The 25,059-nt window shown below is 35.3% G+C and overlaps 1 protein-coding gene across 4 annotated transcripts in view; it reads left to right on the top strand.

Annotated features, from left to right (window-relative positions):
- The window catches only part of CIBAR1 (CBY1 interacting BAR domain containing 1), a 37,058-nt gene that overhangs the window by 1,990 nt on the left and 10,009 nt on the right, over positions 1-25,059 (top strand). For 2 of the 4 annotated variants that reach the window (XM_072603560.1, XM_072603559.1), the window contains exons 3-6: positions 1,521-1,589; positions 2,605-2,706; positions 13,597-13,701; positions 24,173-24,286. In XM_072603560.1, coding sequence (XP_072459661.1) covers positions 1,521-1,589; positions 2,605-2,706; positions 13,597-13,701; positions 24,173-24,286 — 390 coding nt within the window. The remainder of the gene's footprint in view (positions 1-1,520; positions 1,590-2,604; positions 2,707-13,596; positions 13,702-24,172; positions 24,287-25,059) is intronic. The other 2 variants (XM_072603561.1, XM_072603562.1) reach the window with 1 other exon arrangement.

Below are 25,059 nucleotides of genomic sequence, written 5' to 3'. Positions count from 1 at the left end.
CTTTCTTGATCACTTGATCACCAAAATTTTGTAATTTCTTGCTTAGCAACTCACATATATTTCCTTTCTTTCAGCTCACAAAACCACCACCCTAATTTAGGCAATAATCAACTCTCCCTTAAACAATTGCAGTAGCCTTTCAATTTGTCTTCAAGTCTTTCCCCACTCCAGTACATCACCTTTAACACAGCTGCTAAATTGATTTTCTTAAATCATAGGTCTAATCATATCACCTCTCTAATTACTAACTTCTAATAACTCACTGTTACTTTCATGATTAAATATAGAGTCTGTAGCTTTGCATTTAAAGTGCTTCACAACCTGGTATCATCATCCCTTTCCAACCATGTTACATTCTGCTATCTTAACACATACTCTTACAATCCAGTCATACTGGCCTGCTTACTGCTCCTCAAATCCCATCTCTGTGCCTGGAACATTTTCCCCCAAACCTCCCAATTCATAGAGTTCCTCAAGTAGCACCTGAGGGCAGCTAGGATAGTCCAGTGTATAGAGCACTGGACCTGGAGTCAGGAAGACCTGAGTTTAAATCTGGCTTCAGATACTTATCAGCTATGTGGGCAAATCACTTAACTATGTTTGCCTCAGTTTCCTTACCTGTAAAATGAACTAGAGAAGGAAATGGCAAACTACTCCAGTATCTTTGCCAAGAAAAGCCCAAATGGGGTCACAAAGAATCAGACACAACTGAACAACAAGTGGCACCTAAGGTTGCCTTCCTTCCTTCTGTATTCATTATATATGTTCTGGTTTATGTATGTTTCCTCCTCCAACACTATGTAAATTTTTTGAGGGCAGGGGCTTTTTTATTTTTCTGCTTTTTTTTTTTTTAATCTCTCTCACTAAGCATGAGGCCTGGCACATAGTAAGCACTAAATAAAGGCTTGTTGATGGGTAGACTGATTATCTTATTTGGGATGTCAGTCAGTAAACATTTTTTAAGCCCCTACTATATGCCAAGCACTGTGCTAAGTTATGGGGATACAAAGAAAGGTAAAAGATAGTCCTTGCCCTTAAAAAGCTCGCAATCTAATGAGGGAAACAACTTGCAAATAAATATATGCAAATAAGCTATATATGGGATAAACTGGAAATAATCAAGAGAGGAAAGGTACTATTATCAAAAGAGACCAAAAAGGCTTCTTATGAAGGTGGAATTTCAGCTGAGACTTGAAGGAGGCTGGAGAAGCCAAGAAACTAAGATGTGGAGAGACATTCCATGTAGAGAGAACAACCAGAGAAGATGCCCAGAACCCAAAGAATGGAGCATCTTGGAGGCCACTAAAATTTATTTGAATTGTATATATATAATTTATAAGACCTAAAAGTAGGATTTATGTAGAAAAACATTATGTTTAAAAATCAGATGTGATTTTTTTTTAAAAAACTTGACTAATCTAGTGATTGTACTGGGATAAAATTAGCACTAGATTTAATTTTTAAAGTATATCTTATTCCTTTATGTTGTTTCAGTTATACTTTATAATCTTTGCTGATAGGTTGAAAGACTTGAAGCCAAAGTAGTTGAACCTTTGAAAACTTATGGAACTATTGTGAAAATGAAACGGGTAAGTGCATGGATTTTCACCTCCTGTTACTAGCTACTCTGGCAAGGGTTATTGATATACATATGCCAATGATCATTTTATAATAAGTACATGGAGTGGAACGAGGGGCATTATTTTTTGTACAGATTTTGGAAGATTATTGCTTGTAACTAAATGAAATTAAATGAAAAGTTTGTTTTTGAAAAATACTTTCAAAATTACAAAACTTTACAAACATGAGATGTTCTAATTTTACTTATATTCTATGCAGGCTGTTCCAGAAGTCTTAATTCAGTTTTAAGCAATTAAAGCTATTAAAACAGCACTTAGTTTCTGGAAGACCTTTTATGTATAGGTTAGTCATAAAAATATAGGGAGTAAAATTATTTTTAACTATATAGTTGCATTTCCCTACTCTAAAACCCTACTTGCTGTAGTGAGGTGACTCCATGTTCTAGAAGATAGTCCCAGTGGAGCATAGGTTCTGGCAGATCCTGCCAACCTGAAAAGGCTTTGCTTGGCCTCAGCAGTGGACTTTGTGCCTTTTGTCTGCAGTCTATGGAACCTTAAAGATATGATCTATTCCAACCTTTATAATTTACCAGTGGGGTAACTGAAACCTAGGAAGTGTTAAGTGATTTCTGAGGTCACATAGTGGCAAACCCAGAATTCCAACTTCATTACAGCAGCAGAATTAAGGATGAAAAGGGTTACCACCAGAGAATTAGTATCCAGGGTATTTTGAAGCATAGCAACTCATTAAGCCATCTTCTAAGGCAGGGCAGAGTTATCATCTAAATCTGAAGGAAGGTCTTTCTGCATGGACAGTATTAAGATTCTTAAAGTGTTACAGAAATAGCATTATTTTTGTAAAATGAAGAAGAGCCTTGTAAACCTGTACATGTGCAAAATGTGCAAATCTGAATTTTTTTAGTAAAAGTCTTCATATTAAGCAAGGGACTTTTTCCTGTTATTGTAGCTCCAAGTTAATGGGTAAATAAAGCAGTAACTTACCAGAAAGTAAATATGTCTGCAGGAGGATCTCAAAGCAACTCTAACTGCAAAGAATCGAGAAGCTAAGCAGTTAACTCAACTAGAAAGGACACGTCAGCGGAATCCATCAGATCGGCATGTTATAGTATCCTTTTGCTTTCGAAGAAAACAATGATTCTTAATTTATTTGATAAAAAGATAATTTCCTTTGGAATACTGACATTTTAGTTTTTTCATTTACTGAAAATATATAGTGTGGCCAGAGAATTAGGGTTCCTACTTTTAAAGAGTTTTAGACTTTCTTTTCCCACTTTAGAAATTTTTCGTTTTAAGAAGAATACTTTAATTGATTCCCCTAAATTTCCACAGGGTTTCTAGAGATTGTACTAAATAGAATATCTTTTTTTATGGTGACACTTTAGGAAACAACAGGATTTCCATGAACCAAGGGGATTTGATGACCAGAAATATAAAATTGGTTTATAGGACTCCAATTGTACATGAAGTGGATAAAATCAATCAAAGGATGTTATCTTATTTTTACCAATTCTCATAATTTTTTCTTATATTTTGGGAAGAAAATAAGTTTTCCTAACATAACCCTCAGTCCCATACACACTTTTTTGAAAAATCATCTTCGAAACAACCACCTGTTCTGCAAATAACCAAAGTTCCCTGGGACATTTAAGAATAATTTTAAAGATTCATTTCCATATTGAAAAATAAAATTATCAGGATAGGCATTCTAGAACAAAACTGAAAGGTTTCACATTTAACTGTCTTCCTCTTGAATGTGCTCCATTATTGATAATTTTACATTGAACAGAAAATAGTCTCTGGCTGCTTTCTGCTTACCTGTACAGAAGAAAAAAATAGCACCAGAATTATCAATACCATACATCTATCTTTTTTCCTCATCTACTTTTTGTTTCACTCCCTTTTTTAAGAGTTTTTTTAATTTTTTGTTTTGATATCACCTATCTCTCTTACTGTCACACTCCATCCTTCCCCTCCTATAGCTATCCCTTACAACAAAGAGTAAAGAGGAGGAAAAACTGTTCAGAAAGGCTTAAAAAGCACATCAAAAAAATCTCAACATTATATGCGGTATTCCACATCCCTAGTCCCCTACCTCTGCAAAGAATAAGGATGTGTATCTTCTAATATGTCCTCTGTGGGTCCCGATTTGGTCATTTAAATTTTAAAGCATTCAGTTTTGATAGTTTTGTTGTTCTTTCTGTTTACATGATAGTAGTCATATTCTTTCCTGATTCTCCATACTTCACTTAACATCAGTTCATAGGTCTTCACATTCTTTACATATGGTCTTTGTCATATCTCTGTCATATTCTTTAAACCTTCAGTTCTTCTACCTCTCCACCCCATTATTTCATCTACTACTTAACTAAAAATACTGAGGCCATCTCTCCTCAAATACTCGAAACCCCACTATACCTTCATTATCTCTTCCCCTTTCATCTCTGAGTGATGGAGATTATTATTCTTGCCAAAGCTAATACCTCCATCTATGCCCTTTATCCCAATTATACTGTCTTCTATGGCCTTGGCTCTACTTATCACCCCTATTTTCACTTTCATCTTAAATTTCTCCTGTACCAGTTACTCCTCCATACACATAGTAAATTTTTAGTTTACCCGTAAAGGGAAAAAAAAAGCTTCCCATGAGCATGCTACCCATCAAATTACAGTACTATCTCCTTCCTTCACAGACAGCCTTCTACAAAAAGTGTACTGATACTTCATACGTAAATAAGAGTCCTCTAATCCAGCGTATAACCTAGAAAAGACTTCTGTATACAACAAAAATGATTATCCAGCATTTACTTGAAGAACTCTAGTGTGGAGAAACTCATTTCCTCCTGAGGCAACAAATTCCATTTTGTTCAAGTTTTTGGGAAGTTTTTCCTGACTTCATAAACCTCTCTCTTCTGTAAGTTCTGGTCACTGGGATTTATTAGGACAAGCCTAATTCTTCCATCAGACAGCCATTCAAATATTTAAAACATCTTATCATTTTTCCTCTGAGTCTTTAATCTAAATATCCTCAGTTCATTCAGTCCTTATATGACATGGCCTCAAAGGCTTTCACTATTCTGATTACACTGCCATAGACGTTTTATAAGATATCTACAATCTTCCCAGAATATCATCTGTAGAAATGAATGCATTATTGATATGGTCTGATGAGAGCAGAGCATGTTGTGATCCTCACAACAGTCATAGGGGAGGGTACTATTACTGTCCCCATTTAACAGATGAGGAAACTACTAAGTATCTGAAGCTGGATTTGAATTTGGGTTTGAAGCCAGGTCTGGTGCTTTATCCACTTGCCATCTAGTTGCCTATTATATAACATGCAGTTGGAAGGAAGACCTGTAAAACTGATGCATTGGTAGGCACATCTACATACAGATGTGTGTTTGTGTGTATATGTGTAGGTAGAAATACACAGCCAGTTGGATCCAAACTTAGAAAGGGAGAGCAGGCTGGACTGTCTTCAGGAAACTGCTAAGCTCTTTTAATGACTCCAGATTTCTCCATGTCCATCTTTGTAATACCAGTATTCTCCCAATATTATTATTTTGCTACACATACAGAACATGACAGGCTGCAAAAGATAGCAAATAAGGACTTTCTAAGAAAAACACGAATAAAAAACATGATGACTTCTCACATGGTAAGATTGAGGAATAACAGTTCAAGTGGATAGTTCATGTACTTCATTGATATTCATATGATTTCAGGAGAAATCGTATCAGTTGGATGGACCTCCAAGGCATACATATGGGAAGAGATATGAGCAAGAGGCCCAAAAAATGGGCATATACCTGTGCTTTGTGACCTGCCTCATTGAAGTAAACACCCAAATTGATGGGATCCATTTGAGTATGAGTGTCATTGTAAACTCATGTGGAACTTGCAGTCTACTAAAACCCTCAGTTACTTTTCCCACATATAGCCATACCTCCACCAACATATATTTGTAAGATTGATTTTTTAAACCAAGCAGAAGATTACATTTTCCCTAGAAAGTTCCATTTTATGGTATTCAGATCAGTGTTCTAACCTGTTATGAACTTTCTTCATTCTGATTCTGTGATCCATTTTATTAGCTATTACTGCTAGCTTTGTTTCATCTCAAAACTCAACAAGCATTCCGTCTTTACTTTTGTCCACATTTTTGACAGAAATGTTAACAGCATAAGGCAAAGCACAGACCTGTAGGGCAGTCCTTCTAGAGGCCTGCTTCCAAGTTGATGTTGAACCCTACAGACTAATCTTTGAGTCCCTCCATTCATTCAGTTACAGCTCAGTTTAATTGTTGTAGAACTTGAAGAGAGCAATTTGGTGTAATGCTGGTCAGAAGCTGGATTGTCAGGTTAATAAGAAAGTGAGAGAAGAGGAAGTGGAGGTACCTGTTGTAAATAGCCTTTTAGAGGAGTTTAGCTACAAAGGGCAGAAGAGACATAGGGCAACAATGGGGACAGAAGGGTCAAGTGAGGGTTTTTTCAGCTGAGGGAGACATGAACATGTTTGTAGGCAGTAAGAAATGAGCCAGTAAAGAAGGAGAGCTTGAAATAAGCAATAGAACAGGGGTGATGGAAGGGGCAATCTGTTGGAGGAAAAAAGATGGAATGGGATCACTTGAACAAATAAAAGGGTTATCCTTTATAAGGAGCAAGGCCACCTCTATCATTGAGATAGAGGTAAAGGAATAGAATGTGACAGAAGGCATCAAAGTGATAGGTAAAGAAGAGAGCTCATGGTAAGCTAGTAAATGTTTAACAACTAGCCCTCCAGAAAAAAAGTATATGATATACTTATAAGTTTAATCTGCATTATTAATATTTTCTCCATCACTTAAATTTAGACAATCAACAAAACGATAAATTAAGACTTGATTTGTAATATTTGCCAATTTCTAAGGCATGAATGTACACACTGAAAATGTAGTAATTAACCAGTGGGTTCAAGCTGTCCCCAACACACCCTTGGAGTCATCCTTTCATTGATATTCCTTTTTTTCCCAAAAGAGCTAAAAAAATATGTCCTTAATATTCTTCACCATCTTTAACTCTTTCTGAGCTTTAACTATTTTTTACCAGGCTGTACCAGGTTCTGTATTATCCTTTATTACCTACTCTGGCTTCTGTATTCTCAATATTTCAGATTTAAGTCTAAATTTCTCATTAAGTTCCTTGTACATTCACATTGATTTCTTTGGACATTTCTTTCTCACTGGAACTGTGTCTGTTTAATAAATTGGTAGGGTTTTTTGTTTGTTTTTTTAATTCTTGAAAGCTTTCTATCCTTCTAAAATTTTAGGCCATGGGACCCTATCTATCCTTTCTCAGTGAATCCTTTAAAAATCTACTATTCCTAAATCTGGGGTATATATCATGTATGCTTGGATTTTCTCTTCTCTCTAACAAATTCTAAGCTGGTATGATCATTTCCCCCATGCCATAGTTCTCATTTTTTACAGCCCAGTAACTGTTTTGTACTTATTGGTGAGAATCAGGGCCAGAATAGAAGCACCCCTCTTTGATTCTTCTAGTTTTTGAAGATTAAACTTACTTTTAAAGGAGTACAGAAATGTATCATTTGCTCTGTTTGGAGCAGTGAAGCTTCTAGCAGATACATAAATAATCATGCCTCCATACTGGAATTCCTCTGTTTCCATCTCCTGTCCAAATTGTGAATAGTATCCTCTTATATCAGTATTAGTTCTGTTGATCCTTACGCAAATGTTCTACATTGTACTTTCCACTCTGGTAGCTAGATTTTATCACTAATGTTTATACTTAATATAAACTGCTATTTTACCTTATCTTCTATCTATGTTTCAGTTTCCCCTCAAGTCTCAGTGACATTCATGACATCAAATTTACTTCCTTGTGTTTGAAATATTCTCTGCATGGTGGTTATATTTAGAAGAAACTCAGGCTTTTAACAGAAACAAATGTTTTTATTAATTGATCCTAATAAAAACATGTTTTTATAGGGGAAAGGTATATATATATCACCTAATTTAAATAATCACTGTTTCTAAGTTGTCACAATGTCTCTGAACTATCCATTATTAAGATTGCATAACTTTAATTTGAAAATTGAAAATATTACTATATTTCATTTGAGAATCTTTTTTTTTCCTTTATAGACAATTTCAGTCACAGGTGGGTAATTGCATGGTGTTTCTCAAGATGGATCATTAGAGTAAATGCTTTTTGAGTTTTATCACAAACATATTTATTCCTTAAGTCACTGTAGGAATCACTGAATGAGGCAAAAGTTGACTAGTGGATAGTATGCTGGACTTAAAATCACAAAACACTAGATTAAATTTTGCCTCAATCACTCAAAAGCTATGTGACTCTGGGCAAATAATTTAACTCCTCCCAGCCTCAGTTTCCGCATCTGTAAATTGATCATAATAATAGTATCTGCTTAACATGGTTGTTGTGAGGCCCAAATGAAACAATATATTGTTCTTTGCAAACTTTAAAGTGCTTTATAAAAGTTAGCATGATGTAGCAGCCAAAGAGTCAGCCTCCAGGTCCCACTATTGACACATACTGGCTTAGTGAATATTGGCAAGTCACTTAAATTATCATTGCATTAGACAACTCTCTAAGACTCTGAGTTGTAGAAAAGACACCAACTAGCATTAATAGAAAGAATTTCCTATGCTAATAAAAACGCTGGTCCAGTCTCTGTCCTCAGCATTATTATCAACACTGTCATCATTATCACAAAATCTCAGAGTAGGATGGGAACTTGGAGGCATCTACTCCAACCCAAGCTAAACAGGTACCTATCTCCTCCACAACATCCCTGTTGTCATATTCAGCCTTATCCTGAAGACCTTACCACTAAGCAGCCCAATCAATTATTTGTACAACTCTTACTTGTCAGAAATGTTTTTCTTAAAATTTCATGTTTTAATTTGTCTAACAGCTCTAATTCTGTACTCCCAGTGCTAGTCAGAACAAGTGAAATGCCAGTTCCACATGATAACCCTTCTACCCACAGTTCCCAGCTCTGTATTTTTGGGCTAAATAAAACAAATCTACCGTCTCTTCTACTTGATGGCCCTTAAGATAAGACTCTCCTTCGTCCTCTTTTCTCCATGCTATACATTTGTTTTCTTAAATCCAACTTCGTATGATAATTTGAGGTCCTTTACTATATTGCTTTGGCTCTGGATATTCTCTAATTTGTAAATGCGCTTAATAAAATGTAGCACTCAGAAGTGAATATGGTACTATAGAAAATATCTGACTAGGGCTGAGTACAGTGGGGCTACCATTTCCCTCATAAGCCTGGCCTGACTGAGGCCAGTTTGGTAGTTGAGGTTCAAAATTGGAATGAAATGAGATATCTGTGGGCCACTTAACAATTAACAAAAGGAGACCTACTTGGCTATAACATGAAAGAGATCATCTGTAAGAATACAGCATTGGCTCAACAGTAGGTAAAGCTTCCATCCATACAAAAACCTGTCTGATCAGCAGGGTGACTTACATGGTTAATAGTACAAACTCCAGGTCTGAAGAATACTGACTGCTTTGAGGTTGGCCTTAGGTGATGAGCCCTGGACCAGTCAAGTTTCACTCTTGACTTCCTTGCCTTTTAAGAAGATAACTAGCTCGGTCTACATAGCAGGGACCAGGTGGACTATTCCTGTCACAACTTCCCTAACCCTTTATCTTTCTTAACACTTTCTGAGATTTTGTTAGCTTTCTTGCCTGCTGACTTCTATTCAGTTTTCAATCTCATTAAAACAACATATCTTTTCCAGACAAACTGCTATCTAGCCAAGGCTCTCCCATCTTTTATAAAGTTTATTTTTTTAACTTAACTCTACATTTTATATCTGTGAAATTTCATCTTAGTATATTTGGCCCAGTGTTCTAGCCTGTCTTTTTGAATCCTGTCTTCAGTGAATTAATTACCCTACCTTATACTCTTTCTAAAATCTTTGAAATGTTTTCCCAAAATCTAGAACTCAGGTCACATTATGCTTGAATTTTCCCTCCTCAGTGTCTCAGAAAGGTTGTATTATATATAAAGAATACTATCTAAGAAGCATAGTAATAGAAGTGCCCAGAAATATACAGAAGACAAAAGATGAGGAAGAAATCGGTAATAAATCTGTGGCGTCAGCTGTCTGTACAAAAATGCATGAAGCATGGGATGAACTGAAGAACCAAATGCAAGGAAGGAACCTTATTTGACAACATAGATGTCTTTCAGACTTACTGTAAATACAATTAGAATATGAATTATATATAAAGAATATACACTAACCAGGAACCACATGTCTTCTCTGAGGTGAAGAGTGTATGTGGAGAGCTTCTGGATGAAGATTGCCATAGAAATAGAAGCATTAATGTTGGCAGAATAGGACTCGACAGAAAAAGGAAGTAAATGATAAATTCAGAATGAACAAGCCTTGCTGTGTAGAGACATAATAAAGTAATGCTGGAAGATTTTTCATTTATCTAGTTACCTGCTTGAGCTCTCTTTGTGCCAAAAGCTAAGCAGAGAATCATTTATCAACAAACCTTAGTAGTAATTTATTCCCTCCTTCAAAATGGGAAGGAACTGATGGGGAAACTGTTATTTTGTAATTCATTTCTCACCAGCAAGGAAAAACTAGTTGGAGTGGAAATAATAGGAATCATGGGGAGGAGCAAGAGAAGACTTGCACTCTTAGTTTTTTAGAAAGCATTTCAGAAAAGTTAAAGAACAAAGACTAAAATCCTAAAAGGGAAGCCAACCATGGAAATACGAGAAGTTCTCAATATTAAATGGTAAAGACATAAAGAGGAAATATTCTGATGATATAAAGGGGTATTGTGTAAGGACCCATGTGAATATACAGGGAACTTATTGATGAACTTGGATTTTTGAAAGATATGCAAGTCAAAGTATATGAATAAGCAGTTTTAAAAAAGAAATCCAAATGATCAACAATAATACAAAAAAAAAGTTCCAAATCATTATTAATTAGAGAAATATAAACCAAAACACCTCTAAAGTTCCACCTCACACTTATTAGATTGGCACAGATGACCAAAAACACCCAAAAGGACCACTGTTGGAAAGGGTGAGAGAACATAGGCAACATGGATATCCCATTGGTAGAGTTGGGAATTGGTCCAGTCATTCTGAAAAGCAATTTTTTGAACTGTGCCCCAAAAGTCACTGTATTCTAACTTTGACACAGATATACCCTCAAAGAGATCAAAGAAAGAAGGAAAGGATCTGTATGTACAAAAATAAAGCAGCTCTTATTTATAAGAAAGACATTTCTGTTCCCACCAACACCCTCTCAAGAGACCCATTTTCACTTCCAGCAACTGGTTTTTTCTTGTTGGTAAGAACTGGGTACAGAATAAGTTTCCCTCAGTGGATCCTCCACATTTTGAGAATCCTGGGCAACATGAACTATTGAAGAGTGAGGTAAATAGAAACCATTTGTACAAGTCAGTAATGCCTTTTTTAAAAGCAACTTTGAAAGACATGAGAACACTGATTAATGTAAAAGCCAACCATGATTCCACAGGACCAGTGATGAAGCATGCTACCTTACTTCCTGATGAATAATGGAGCCAAGGTGCAAAATGAGCCATGTTTTTGCTTGACTATGCGCATTTGCTATAAGGATTGTGTTTTTCCTCTTTATGGGGACTAAGGGAGAAGGAAAAGGGAAAGCTATTGATAGAGCTGCCAAAAAAATGAGAAAAGAACATTACTGAAGTATCTTTTAAAATGCATATAAGGGAACAAAAGGAAATTAAGGGAGAAACTCTGATAAGTAGAACAACTTTGAAAGTAACACTGAATTTGTTTTCTGTGTGTATATTTTTAAAATCAAGCTGTATATGATAGAGGGTCACTTTTATATACATTCTTTTCCACTTTGCTAAAGAAATGGTCTCCTTTTTGGTGTTAAATAAGTAAAATTTATTTAAATGACATGTGGAATATGGAAGCAAGGGCAGGCAACACAAGATGGATAAAATAGTATGTCAGAATCCTGTAAGAATAATTCAGGAGTATGAAAGTACAAAATGAACTGGGACTGGCAAGGACAAAAGGTGTTGTTTTTTTAAGCCACATTGGGGAAAAGTGGAAGATCAAAGCAGAGATAGGGCTATTGCTGAGAGAGATGGGACAATATTAATGTATGACATAAAGAAAGTTGTTAAATTCTTGCTTCTTTTCCCTCAGCCAACAAGAATGATCTCAGTGCTGTCCAGAAATGAACAGAAATTGCTATAGAACTATGTAATAACTCGCCAAGATAAAGGGGTGGGGGGAGCATTGGGAAAGAACACTTCATTGCTTTTTACAGATTTGAGTCACCAGGTTAGATGAACTACATCCCGTTGTGTTGAAAGAATGTGATATGGCAGATATGATAATAGAGCTGCCATCACAGGAGAGCTCAGGGAAATGCTGGATTTTCAAAAACACAGGTGTGGAGTTTCTGAACTGTAGTGCAGTGAGCTTGACTTTGATTCCAGGAAAAACACCAAAACAGACCTCTAAAAATTCTGAAGGAATGGTTAGCGAGCATTAGAAGAAAGTAGTTATCATAAACAGCAAAGTATACTTGTCTAAACCTTTCCTTTTTTATTTTTAATTTTTTATATTGCTAGGCTGCTTGAGAGAGATATATTACAATTCTGTTTTCTTGGATTTTAGAAAAATAGTTGGTAAAATCTCTCATGCTATTCTTGTGAAAAAAGGTAGAAACAGGCAGACTATATTATCATTTCAGGTAGAATCAGAACAAGTTGAATGCTGACACTAAACAAGTAATCACTAATGCTTCGGTATTATCTTGAAATTGTTTTTCAGGGGTCTTTGGCCTTGTTCTATTTAACATTTTTATTAATGATTTAAAGATAACAATAGTATGATCATAGCTAGATGACAGTCAGGATCCCCCAAAATCTTGTCATGCCAGGATAAAACATTGAGCCCAATCTAGTAAGACAAAACTTCATGAAGATAAATGTAAAGTCTTAAACTTATATTAAAAAAAAAAAATCAGATTTCACAAAAGCCAAGAGAGGGATGACTGGATGACAGTTTGTCTGGAAAAAGTCCTAAGGGTTTTCGTGAGCTACAAATTCAGCATGAGCCAGTAATGTGATAATGGTGGCCGAAAGAGTTAATGCAGTCTGAGGCTGCGTTAAGAAAAGCAGGCTGCCTCAGGATGATTCTCTCCTCAGCATCCTTGTAGAGTACTTTGTTCATTTCTGGGCCCCATGCTGACAAGCTGCAGAGCATTTAAAAGAAGACATTTGGGATGGTGAAGTGCTTCAAGATCATGCTATAACTGGAGACATTTAGCTTGGAAAAGACGAGGACATCAGAGATGTTCTCAGCTATGTGAAACACACAGTCAAATGGAAGAGGGATTAGATTTGTTCTGCTTAGACCCAAAGGAAAGAATTAAAAGCAATTGGAAGAAGATGCAAAAAGTCAGATTTAGTCTTGATACAAAGAAAGCTTTTTTAACATTTAGAACTTTACAAAAAAATATCCTAAAGTTCTTTTTGAGCTGCCTTAGAAAGCTCAAGACTATCAAGCTAAGGCTAGCAGACATCTTGTTGGAATCTTGTAGAACATTTTGTTCAGAGATGAGTTGGACTAAGTGGCTTCTGAAGCCCCCTCCAGCTCTGGGATTCTGCGGTGGGGGGGTCCCAGCCATTTGTCACTCAATGATTTCATTTTTACTGAATCCCATAGGATGCATATTCATTTTCCAAGGTAAGGATGGGGGATGAGTGGTGCCCATGCTGTGGAATATTTATGCCATGGTCCTGACTTGAGGATGGCATTGGTATTTAGATTTGTTTTACCTACAGCTCAATAATTAAAAATAAATTCTGCAATGGCAGTGTATTATTATCCCAGCATATCTTTCCTGGTAGGCTTAGAAAATCAATTCTGAGATTCTTTAGTTTTATGTCTTTTGTTGATATTTTTGTAGGCAGAAACTGAATTACAGAGAGCTACAATGGATGCTACCAGAACAAGTCGGCACCTGGAGGAAACAATTGACAATTTTGAAAAGCAAAAAATAAAAGACATAAAGGTAAAAAAAACATGCTGGCAAGGCAACACTGTGTAGTGGGAAGAAGGCAGGTTTGGGGTCAGCTGTCTTGGATGCTATTCCTGGTTTTGCCCCTTACTATCTCAGTGCTAATTGCTACCTTTGTAAATGAGTTCATTTCTTTGTGCGTTAGTTTACTCATTTGTAAAATGAAGGGGTTGGATGAGAGGGCTTAAGGTCTCTTCCAAACTTTCTGTGACCCTGTGATTGTTAAGGTTCAAAAGATGCTTTTTTCAGAAGTCTTATTGTTGTTTTCTAGGGATGTTAAGCTACACAGTCATAATTCTGTGAATTTATTTATTCCTGGAAAAGGAACTGTGAGTTAAACCAGTATATGTAATCTGCTTTTCCATAGAAATTTATAATACAGGGTTATGTTACAGACAAAGATCTTGATGGTCAGTTTTTTATAGAACTAACCACAAATCAACTCCAAATTGTCTTTTTATAATTGATCTTTTTCAAGTATAGCTATCTCAATTAAACTGGACATAAAATTGTATGTATTATGATGTTATACTATACTTAGCTCTAATAAGCCTTCATACTTACTATATATAGTATATCTAATAGAGTATAACAGTTCAAAAGAGCATAGAATTTAGAATTGCCTCTCTGGAGAGATTTTCACAAGCACTTTTGAGAAAATTTGGAAGGAGTCATACAGTCATATATGGTCTTTTGAGAAACTGATCCAGAAATGACTTTTCTTCCTTTTCTCATTGTAAGTTTCTTTATAACAAACACAGTCATTTTCTTTCTTGAGTTGGCATTTAATGCCTGGTACATAGTAAGATCTTGTGTTGATTGATTAGCATTAATACTTAACCAAATCTGATATTTTCTAAAAATATATTTGCCTTTAAAATGAAAGGAATACCAATTAAAAGATGATGCTGAGGAGTTTTAAATACAACTTGATTTTGCACTGAACTTTTAATATTTTAATCTCCCATTATGATGTTACCTTATCAGAAGAAAGATTTATACTTAAGAGGTGGTCCCACTACTAGCCCAAATTGATTCTGGATCAACAAAATGGAGCCTTTTCATCTCAGCTGCAAGTCCTGTACTTTGTCTTATAATGGCAAATTACAGTGGTCTCTAGTACACCATCCCTCTCCCCCTTTTTATCATCTTAAAGAATTGAATAAAATATGAGTATGGTAATGAAGCTTATAAAAAAATATGTAATACATAACTATAATATGTAATATAAAAATTATGTATATAAATTTAAGTTATTATTGTCCTTTACAACAGCCCTTTTGGGGCCAGATGCTTATTCAAATGAAAATGCTGTTGCTCAAAACATTTGGGGTGTTTCTATTTTGGAAATATTACCACACAGGAAAATTAGTCTCATTGTATTATAGCCAAACACTTCTTCCTCCCTCTGTTTCATTCTCTTTCCTTCTTCTCTTCCTTTTCTCTCCCTCTTTTCCCTTCCCTTCTCTCCCCTCCCCCCCATTATATTTTCTTTATGTACCCTATCTTTCTTTGTCTTCTTCCTCCCTTCTCTTGTTGGAATAGGTAGGAGAGATAGAGACATAGGGAGGGTTGGGAGGGTCCTGAGACACAAGATTAAGGAGAGTCTATCCCATAAAGTAGACTAACTGAAATAAATTGATGTGTCATGCTTGCCTGAATGCTTTAAGTACTGTAAATTAGCAATTTGGAAGGAAGCTGTTTATCTGTTGTTGAATAATCTGTTTTGCAAATTATTCAGAGACCCCTATAAAGCCAACCCAACTCCTATGTAGCTCTCCAAAGATACCTCTCAACAATGGTGGACCCAAGAGAAAGGCAAGACAAAATAATTTTATAGGGGTTGGCTTCTGCTATTAGACCAGGAGCAGAGAACAGGGAGGAAGATTATCATAAATTAATCAGCTTTTACTTGAAGGACAAAACTGGGGACACAGCTGAACTAAGGACTGGGAGTCTAGTTGCCTAACATGAACTAAGTTTAGCAGCTTCCTCTCTTTGGCTGGTAACTGATCATTGGTTAAGTTTTTTGTTGTTGTAAGAAGGAGCACTAATTAAAAGATGGTACTGAGGAGTTTTAAATACAAATATTAAAGTCTGCTTGCTCCTCCAATAGAGGACCTATGAACATCATTATTTTACATCCCAGCTGAATACAGTTATGCATTTTTAGTAAACTTGCTCCTTGTTATAACTTCTAGTTTTCTGGCTAAAAGATAAGCCAGTTGTATTTTTAATCAGTTTTCCTAGTTATAGTTTCAAAACTCTTGCTTTTAAGATTTTGCCTTGTCTGTATGAACCAAATACTGACAAGTAGTATATCACTTGCAATACTATTTTTTCTTTCAACTCCATGTACATAATTCCTTTCTCTTTCCCACCTCCATTATTAGAAATAATTAAATGTCATTTGAACATACGAGAAAAAGTAGTTTTCAAACTTATAAATCTTAGTGCAGTTTCAAGCCTGAGACATAAATGCTACAAAATTACCAAAAGAGTTTGAAAGTTAATTTAAATTTCTTTTAAACTTATTTGGCTTTGTGAATTTTGAATTCTAAATGTTTAGTTTTAATTTTAACAGGGTAGGGCAACCTATTATTATCCCTTGCCATGGAGAAAAGCTTCTGGATGCCATTTTTTCAGACTGATAGATTGGTAGAGGAGGATCTCTTGCTTGGCCACCTCAGTCACCTGATCTATCTCCATTAGACTTTTTTTTGTGTGGAGTTGTGTTACATATGCATCAAAATCTCATTCATGGGTAATTTTAGAGTTAGGATTACAAATGCAGTCCTTTCAGTTACAGAGTAGCAGTAGCTACAAAGTTTTTACAAAGTTCAAAAATCAACAAGATTGGTAACGTAAAAGGATGATTATTTTGAACATGTTATTTCGAGAATCAATATTTTTCTAATTTAATGTGCCAGATTTTTTTAAGTTCGTAGCATTTATACTTATTAAATTATTAAAGACTAAAACTGCACTAAGACTTTTGGGACACTACATATTTGTTTAAATATCAGATGGCTAGAAAGCCCAGAGAATAAGTTCCCTTCCTTTAAAAGAAAAAATAGTACCTTAGACTATAATTTGCATGATTGTTATTTTGTTACTTCTTAAATTAGAGTTCACCTAATCAGTGGATTAGGAACCTATCAATTGATTGGTTTTAGTCCTAGCCTAACAGATTTTTTAGGATGGTTGCTGTTACAAGAGCCCCCTGTCTAGAATGTGCAGAGATTCCCAGTTGAGAGGTAGGGACCTTGTTCCACTGAGGAATTTTATTGTTAGAACTCTACTTTCCTATCTCCATTGAGAATATAGCCAGGATGATCTAAAGGCTTCAGGCAAATGAAATTTTGGGAATCACTGTTACTGTAAAACCTTGGCAGTCTTCCACCTGTCTACATTATATTAAAGTTAATTTATACATTCTGGTGATATTGAGGGTAGAGAAATACTATTATTTTTTTTCACTCAGCTGTAATTCAGATTTGATAAATTTAGCTTTCTGTAGCTTCCACAGAAGACTTTAATCCATTGTGTAACTGTGGCATAGAAATAGCTCTAGATTTGAAAAGACTGTGTGCCTACAGAACCTTTACAAACCCTCTGGCAAGTCATATAGTAAACTGAAATATTTTTTGGAGTCCCTTCCATCTCTGAATCAATAGTCCTACAGTCCTAAGTACAGACCACTAGGGACTATTTGTCTGTGATCCAAGGACTGGTCTAGCTAAATTCTCAGAGACTCATCACCAGAAGATGACCACTAGGTAATGAGTCTTTTCAACCATTTCAACTTGAGAAATAGAGAGAAGCTGGGAGCTGTCTTTGAAAGGATACCTGGATGAAATCAAAGATCATTCATTGTATCAAGATACGTTTTATTTTTAAAAAGCTGAACAAAATTGTTTTCTGCTAGATTATAAGATTATAGTATTAGTAGATCTGTATATTTTTCAGGGACTTCCTTGGGAAAAAGGGAAGGCAGAATGCCTCCTGTAAAGATTTCAAGTGATTATAGAGAATTAGGTTAAAAAAGTACTGAAGTAAAATTTCATGATGGTTTTAAGATATTTGAAAAACTAATATTTGAAGGGATTTTCCCTCTCCAAGAAGAAGAAATAGGCTCAAATTTTAACTTGAAATTTAGGTAAGATAAGGTTACCAACTTGTGAAATAATTTAAAGAGACTGGCTATCAAGGAAGGAAAAAAATCTCCATCTATAAATATATTTAAGAGTTGAATGATCCATTCTCTTGAGTAGTTTAATCTTAGTCCTACACTAGAGACTTCAGGAGGCAACATCTTGAATTTCCCATTTAGATACATTATTTCCTTTACCTCTTCATATTGGTGCTATGGATAGTTCTCTTACTTGTGCAGAATCCTATTATAGCTTAAAATAAGAGCAGCCAAGGTATAAAAATGTCCTTACTTGGATTTTCTAAGGCAAATTAATCATATCCCTGTGAATTTTTTTTTTTGGTAAGACTCTCCTTACAAAGGAAAAAGATGATCATGGTTATGGACTGGTCTGAACATAGGGTTTCACTTTTTTCCTTAAAATCTGTGTTTTGCACAACCTAAAGGTAACCTGTTACTACCTTTTATGTGATCATAATTTTTAAGAAGAATTGGAAACAAAACGACTAATCAAAATGACAAAGTTTAAGAGAACATTAGTAATAAAAATACCCTAAACATCTTTATTTGGTGACTTGAAAGAAATAATTTTAATATGGTAACTTTATGAAATTATTTTACAGTATACATTTTTTACAACTTTCAAAGAGATCTCATTTTGGAGATCCTTTACAGATTCCTTATATTTAGGAAAATATATTATTCATTTAGGAAGAGTTGTCCTACTGGCCACTATACATAACTAGTGATGTAGCCACTGTTTTTCTCCTTAAGCTTGAGAAATGAATAGAAAACATTTCTGTCTAAGCCCTTTATGAAAAGATTATTAGATTCAGATTCGTTGATTCTATGATGTTTTAAAGAAATGTATTAAAGTTTTAATGCAATGATTTAATCAGTAACTGTCAAAATGTAATGAGTTCCCCACCATGCACACAGGACAAGCCAAAACTTTGTACCTCATGATGAATAAAATGACTTGAGTTTGCATGTCTTTGCAAATGTTGGCAATATAGATCACTTCCAACGTTTAACAGCTTAAGTGTAACTAAGCAGGTCTCTAGATGATGTTTTTTACAACTACAGATTACATTTTACATGATCCATTGATTAAACAGTATCAAAGTATATATGAAGTATGACCATAAAAATGAGACTAGTTTTTGCATGTGAAAATACTAATTACTCAAAATTAACTCATTATATATGCATTATATATAATGCGTAATAATAACATTTGTATAACCTTAAGAGAGTTAACTTATACTCATGTGGAAATGCTCAATTAAATGAATAATTAACATTATTTCCACACATACTCAAAATGTAGAGCCAGAAGTATAAACCCACAGTGTTCCTTGACACTTTTAAAATTTAAAATCAACTAAAACTATTTTATTTCTAAATTTTAATTGTACACGCAAGTGACATCCCAAGGAAAAGGTATGTTTTTTATTCTAAGAATAAAACTGTGCTGTATTCTATTTTTAAAAATACTTTTGCTCTACTTAGTTGTATATCCTGCTTCATATAAGTATGTTTTTAGTCTTAAAGTGTGCAGTGTTGCTGAGCATTTTATCATTTAATACAATAGAATTTGAAAATAGGTTCCTTCTTTTTATTCTATCTTAGAGACATCCTCTTGGATCATCCTCCTTTGCCTCCATGCCTTATAAGTTATTTTATGCAACAGAAAAATGTTTACATTTTGGGGCGTGTGTTTAACTGTACACAGAAAGACAGAAGTTTATATAAAATTTAGATGTATACGAGTGACCAGTTTCATATGTTAAACTATAAAATGTTAAAATTATGTTTAAATTTTTAATTAAACACGACACTGTCCAAGGTCGGGGGTCTCCAGTCTGTCATTTGAGACTTTTAAAGTGATCTCCAAGACTAACTATATAGGTTCTTCCTGTGGATTTCCCCAGGCTACACATGAGGATATGCTAAGTGCTCCAAGAAACTGCCCATTCCAGAAACTGGAGACAGGGTATTAGAGTCACCTAAATTTGGGGCGAGGAGGGATAAGTAACATTGCCATGTTTAAGGGAGTATTAGGAGACACTTGTTTAGGAAGAGGTGAGAACAGCTACATTAGTAGGAACAGGTGCTTGAGGCATTAAAGGAAGGGTATGAGAGACAAAGACCCAGATGGGTGGGACTTGTTGGCTTCCTAAGGCAAAAAGTGTTCTGACATGTTAGTTATTTCCACTCTATCTGACATCTTCACCCTGGTCCTTAGGAGTTCTGTCTGTTCCCTTGTGGTGAGCATGGGAAAATAAGCCTCTCACTGGGGCCACAGAAAAGTTTGAGGAAGAGGCAACTTGTGAGGTAAGCCACTCTGCCCTAATATGTTCCAATCTTTGGATGTGTTAATAGAAGCATAGTGTTCAGAACTAGGAGAATCATACTCTTTAGGCTATATCTAGATTGTTGTGTTTGGTTTTGGAGGTCACACTTGGTGAGGAACAGCGACAATAAGCTAGAGAATATCCAAAAGAGGACAGTCAGGATAGTGAAGGGGTTCAAAATCATGTTATTTGAATATTGCTTAAAGGACCTACTTTGACTGGAGGGAATTTATTGTGGGTTGGGAAGAGAGAGGAGAAAGATACATAATAGCTGTCTTCAACTATATGAAGAGTTGTCTTATGGAAGATGAAATAAACGTTCTATTGTGAGGGCAAAACTTGGATCAAGGAATAATAGTTACAGGGAGGCAAATTTCAGCTTATTAGAAGGATAGATTTTAAAACCACCAGTCATCTAAAAATGGAGTAGGCTTTCTTTTGATGTAATGAGTACTTGTCATTACATGTATCCAAATAGGGGCAGGCCAGCCATTTGTCAGTGATGTTTTAAGAAAGTCTGAAGCAATGAATGGATAGAGTTCAAACTAGATGATCACTAAAGCCCTTTCCAACTCCTAAGTCAAGTCAGAAAGCATTTATTAAATGCCTATGTTCCAGACATGGCATTAAGCACTAGGGATACAAAAAAAGGCAAAAGACAGTCCCTGCCACATAGGAACTCACAGTCTGATGGAGAACACAACATGCAAACAACTATGTACAAATAAGATATACATACAGAGATTAAAGATAATCACAAAGGGAAGGCACTAGCAGGTGGGCTTTTAGCTGAGACTTGAAGGATGCTAGGGAATCCAGAGAACAAAGATGAAGAGGAAGAGAATTTGGGCATAGAGTGTCATAAATGAGGAACAGCAAAGAGGTCAGTGTCACTGGATTATATAATGCATTAAGGGAAGGGGTCAAGGTGTGCTAATACTGGAAAGGTAGGATTCTTTGATTCAATAACAGGACTCCTGGGTTTTGTTTCTGACTGCCATTTGACTTGCTAGGTGATAATGAATGGAAAAGGCTTGGTTGGTGTGGGTAGGGGAGCCTGCTGTAGCTAGATTTTGAACTTAGGCACTGAAGTATTAGAGCCAGTCAGCAGTTTCACTGTTGATATTGGTAGATTGCAAAAAAAAAAAAAAAAAAGGGAGGGGGGAGTGTATTTAATCCTGATAAGGCATATCTTTAAAACAAAGACATGCATCTGAAATTCATAGCTATAAGTACTCATTTGTGGAACTATTCAGTGCAAATATGCACTGCCTGAGGTCATTAATTGGTTCATAGTTAGGTAAAAAACTATACAAGGACAGTTGTCTTAGATTATTGCTTACTATTCAATATTTGCGGATAAGACAGCAGGATTTCAAATTACTACAGTCAGTATTCATGTCAATATATAACAACATATGATGTTATTGAGAAACTGTCTGTCTTGATAATGTCATAAAATTGCTCTCCATAGAGTATTTTTTGGCTCTTGCAACTATTTAGAATAAGCAGTTTTTCTAATGTATGAAAGTATCAAAGTAAATATTGGGTGACAGGTAAGTTGTATTAACCCACACCTTATATTTTCAAGCATAAAAAGTTAACAATGTGCAATGTTTATCTGAAGGACTGCCTGACATTTTTATAAATTATACAACAAACTTTAACAACCTGGGAGAGAATATGTAATGTTGGGTTTTTAATGAGTGAAATCTTTATGTTAAATATAATACAAACTGTAGATCAAAAGACTTCAAATAAACCAAAATAAATTCTTCATCAATAAATGATTAGAGAATCCCAATTCCAGGTAAGCATTAAATTCTCTGCTAAAATAGGCCAGACCAAAGGTTTTCCCTCTATCTTTTTAGCTCTCTGCAGCTAACAAGGTAAAATGAACCTTAAGATAATTATTAAATGTTGAAACTCAGACAGCCCGGGATAAAGAAGAAAAAAATCAAATGTGAACTCCACAGTCCCCAAAATAGAGTGCTGTGTACTATCTCAGAACTGCTTATTAGCTATAGCCCATCAAAGTAGTAAAATTGTTTCCTTATTTAAAAATTCTTCCAACTTCCTTCCTCATCCAATAAGTCAGTAAACTATCACTTTGAAATCTAGAAGATTTCCAGATTTTACATCTGGAGAATACTACCTCATCATAATTGTGCATTATCCCTGGACATATATAGTCTCTCCTATCCTATTTATATTTTCATCCTATTAATTAAAGTCTGCTTTGATGCAAAAATGAAAATTTCCTCGAAAGAAAAAGCAATGTTTTTCAAGCTCAATGAACCCCATTTTACTGAACACATTGCCTTCATGCACAGATCTGGTCACATCACTGCTGTGCTCAAAAACCTTAAATGGTACTTAATTGCCTACCAAGTTCAAACTTCTTTACTTGATAGTCGCTCATGACCCTTCATAATCTGGCCTTCCTGACTTCTGAGCTTACACTGCTCCCATTTGCGTGCTCTATCCTGCCAACAAGACTACTCATTTTCTATCAGAAACATTTATTTAAATCCCAACTCATCTTCCATCCTCTTGATCACCCATGCCAACAATGAATTTTCCCCTCCCTAGACCCTCATGTAACACTTTTTTTTTCCACCTCATTTATGTACCTATGCAGTATTTTGCATCATATTTATCTGTATATGTTTCAAATCCTTCTACCAGATTGTAAGCTCCTTAGGGATAGGAACTGTATTTCATCTAAGCTTTGTAGCTTCTTTAACTCAATCCAGCAAACATTTACTAAGCACAGTGCCAAGCTCTGGAGATAAAAAGACAAATCCTATCCTTAATGATTATATATTATTGTATATTATGTCCTTTATTGATCCCCATCCTACTGGGGAATATAGCATGTAAAAATTTAAATGTATATGGGATAAACTGAGGTGGAAGAGGGCACTAACAACTAGGGAAATCAGGAAAGGTCTGTTATAGAAGATAATGCATGACCTGTGCCTTAAAGAAGGAAGCTAAAGAGTCTTAAGATGCAGAGATGAAGAAGAGTACATTCCAGGGAGGGGAAGCGAAGGAAATAAGCATTATTAAATGCCTACTGTGTGCCAGGAACCATGCCAGGTGCTTTGCAAATATTGTCTCATTTCTTCCCGACAACAACCCTGGGTGGTAAATACTATTATTATCCCCATTTTACAGTTGAGAAAACTGAGACAGACAGATTTTAAGTGATTTGTCCAAGGTCACACAACTAATAAATGTTTGAACCTGATTTGAATTCAGTTTGTCCTGACTCCAGCCTAGTGCTTTTATTCACTATACCACCTAGCTACTTAGGTGCTATTCCAAGCATGAGGTACAGTCTGTACAATGGCAGTGAGAGGCAACAGATAAAATACTGAGTTCCAGGAATAGCAGGTAGGACAGTTTGAATTATATGAAGGAGAGTGATGGTCAGTAAGCTTGAAAAGTTAAGCTTAAGGTTAAATTGTGAAGGGCTTTACTTAGGAATTTAGATTGTCTCATTTGAACTTCACGGCTGCCTTGGGAGGCAGGTACTACAGACATTATTATCCAATTATTCTAGATGAGGTAAGAGGTCATATGACTTGCCTAAGGTTACACAATCAGCAATTATTTGTTGAATGCCTACTATTATGTGTCAGTCACTGTCCTCAGTGCTAGAGATAAATGCAAGGAATAAAACAATCCCTGCTGTACAAATATGGGATAGAACAGAGTACATAGATTAGTGTGGTATGTCTTATTTGACTTGTGTTCTCATTGCCAGCTAAAAACATTTTGTCAGGTGTAGGTGGACTAAAACCAAAAGAGAAAATGAATGGCAACTGGAGGAAATAAAACAGTTCCCATACTAATTTAAAAGTTCCCCAACGTGTTGACAGAATGTTTGAAAACAAACATAATTATTGTCGATTAACATGATTGAATAAAATTCCGCTCCTCTTTTTAGAATATATTTTCAGAATTTATAACAATTGAAATGCTATTTCATGGAAAAGCTTTAGAAGTCTATACTGCAGCCTACCAAAATATACAGAAGATTGATGAAGAAGAAGATATAGAGGTAAGAGTATTTATTAATCGCAAAAGCCCATTTCTCTCATTAATCTGAAGGTATTCTGTGTAAATTTTCATGATTATAGCGTTTTAAACAAGAACATGGTGGAGGTGATAGTCATTTGCATATCACAACATTGCTACCCCACAGCTCTTCTTTTTTGCATTCTTAAATTAGGGACTACACACTCCTTATAGTTTATTAATTTTAGATGGTTTCTCCCACCAGATTGAATTAGTGTCATTAGTGTCAGATGTTTTGTTCATCTCTGCATCTCCCTTAGCACCTAAGCCTAGTGCCTCAAACTGTACCTGTGAGAACTCACTTCCGTGCTAAAATGAGGAATGGGAGTAGACGATTTTCACTTTTACTTTCCTATAAAACAGTACTACTTTATTCATAAGCTTCATTTAGTAATTGATAATTGTAAAATCATTTGAAGCACTAGGCTAGGTACTAAGGGAGATGCAGAGATGAACAAAACTTCTGACAGTAAGGTTTCAATCTGATGGGAGAAGCCATCTAAAATTAATAAACTATAAAGACTGTGTAGTTCAAACACAGGCTCTGAAAAATAATATTAACATTCAATTTTCCATGCAATCCAAGAGACTTGAACTCTACCAATGAATCTAGCTGTGTACATCTGTGTGTTATAGAGTAAAAAAAGGATCAGTACCTTACCACTTTTGTTTTTCAAATTGTAAATGGTTGAGTTTTAGCAGTTATTATTAATTACTAAATGAAACATAAATTTTACAGTAATTAATTACTAAATG

Source organism: Notamacropus eugenii, chromosome 4 (genome assembly GCF_028372415.1).
Source record: "Notamacropus eugenii isolate mMacEug1 chromosome 4, mMacEug1.pri_v2, whole genome shotgun sequence".
In the NCBI taxonomy this organism is placed as follows: domain Eukaryota; kingdom Metazoa; phylum Chordata; class Mammalia; order Diprotodontia; family Macropodidae; genus Notamacropus; species Notamacropus eugenii.
The sequence above is the reverse complement of the archived record's forward strand: the minus strand, read 5'-3'. Positions and strand labels throughout refer to the sequence as shown.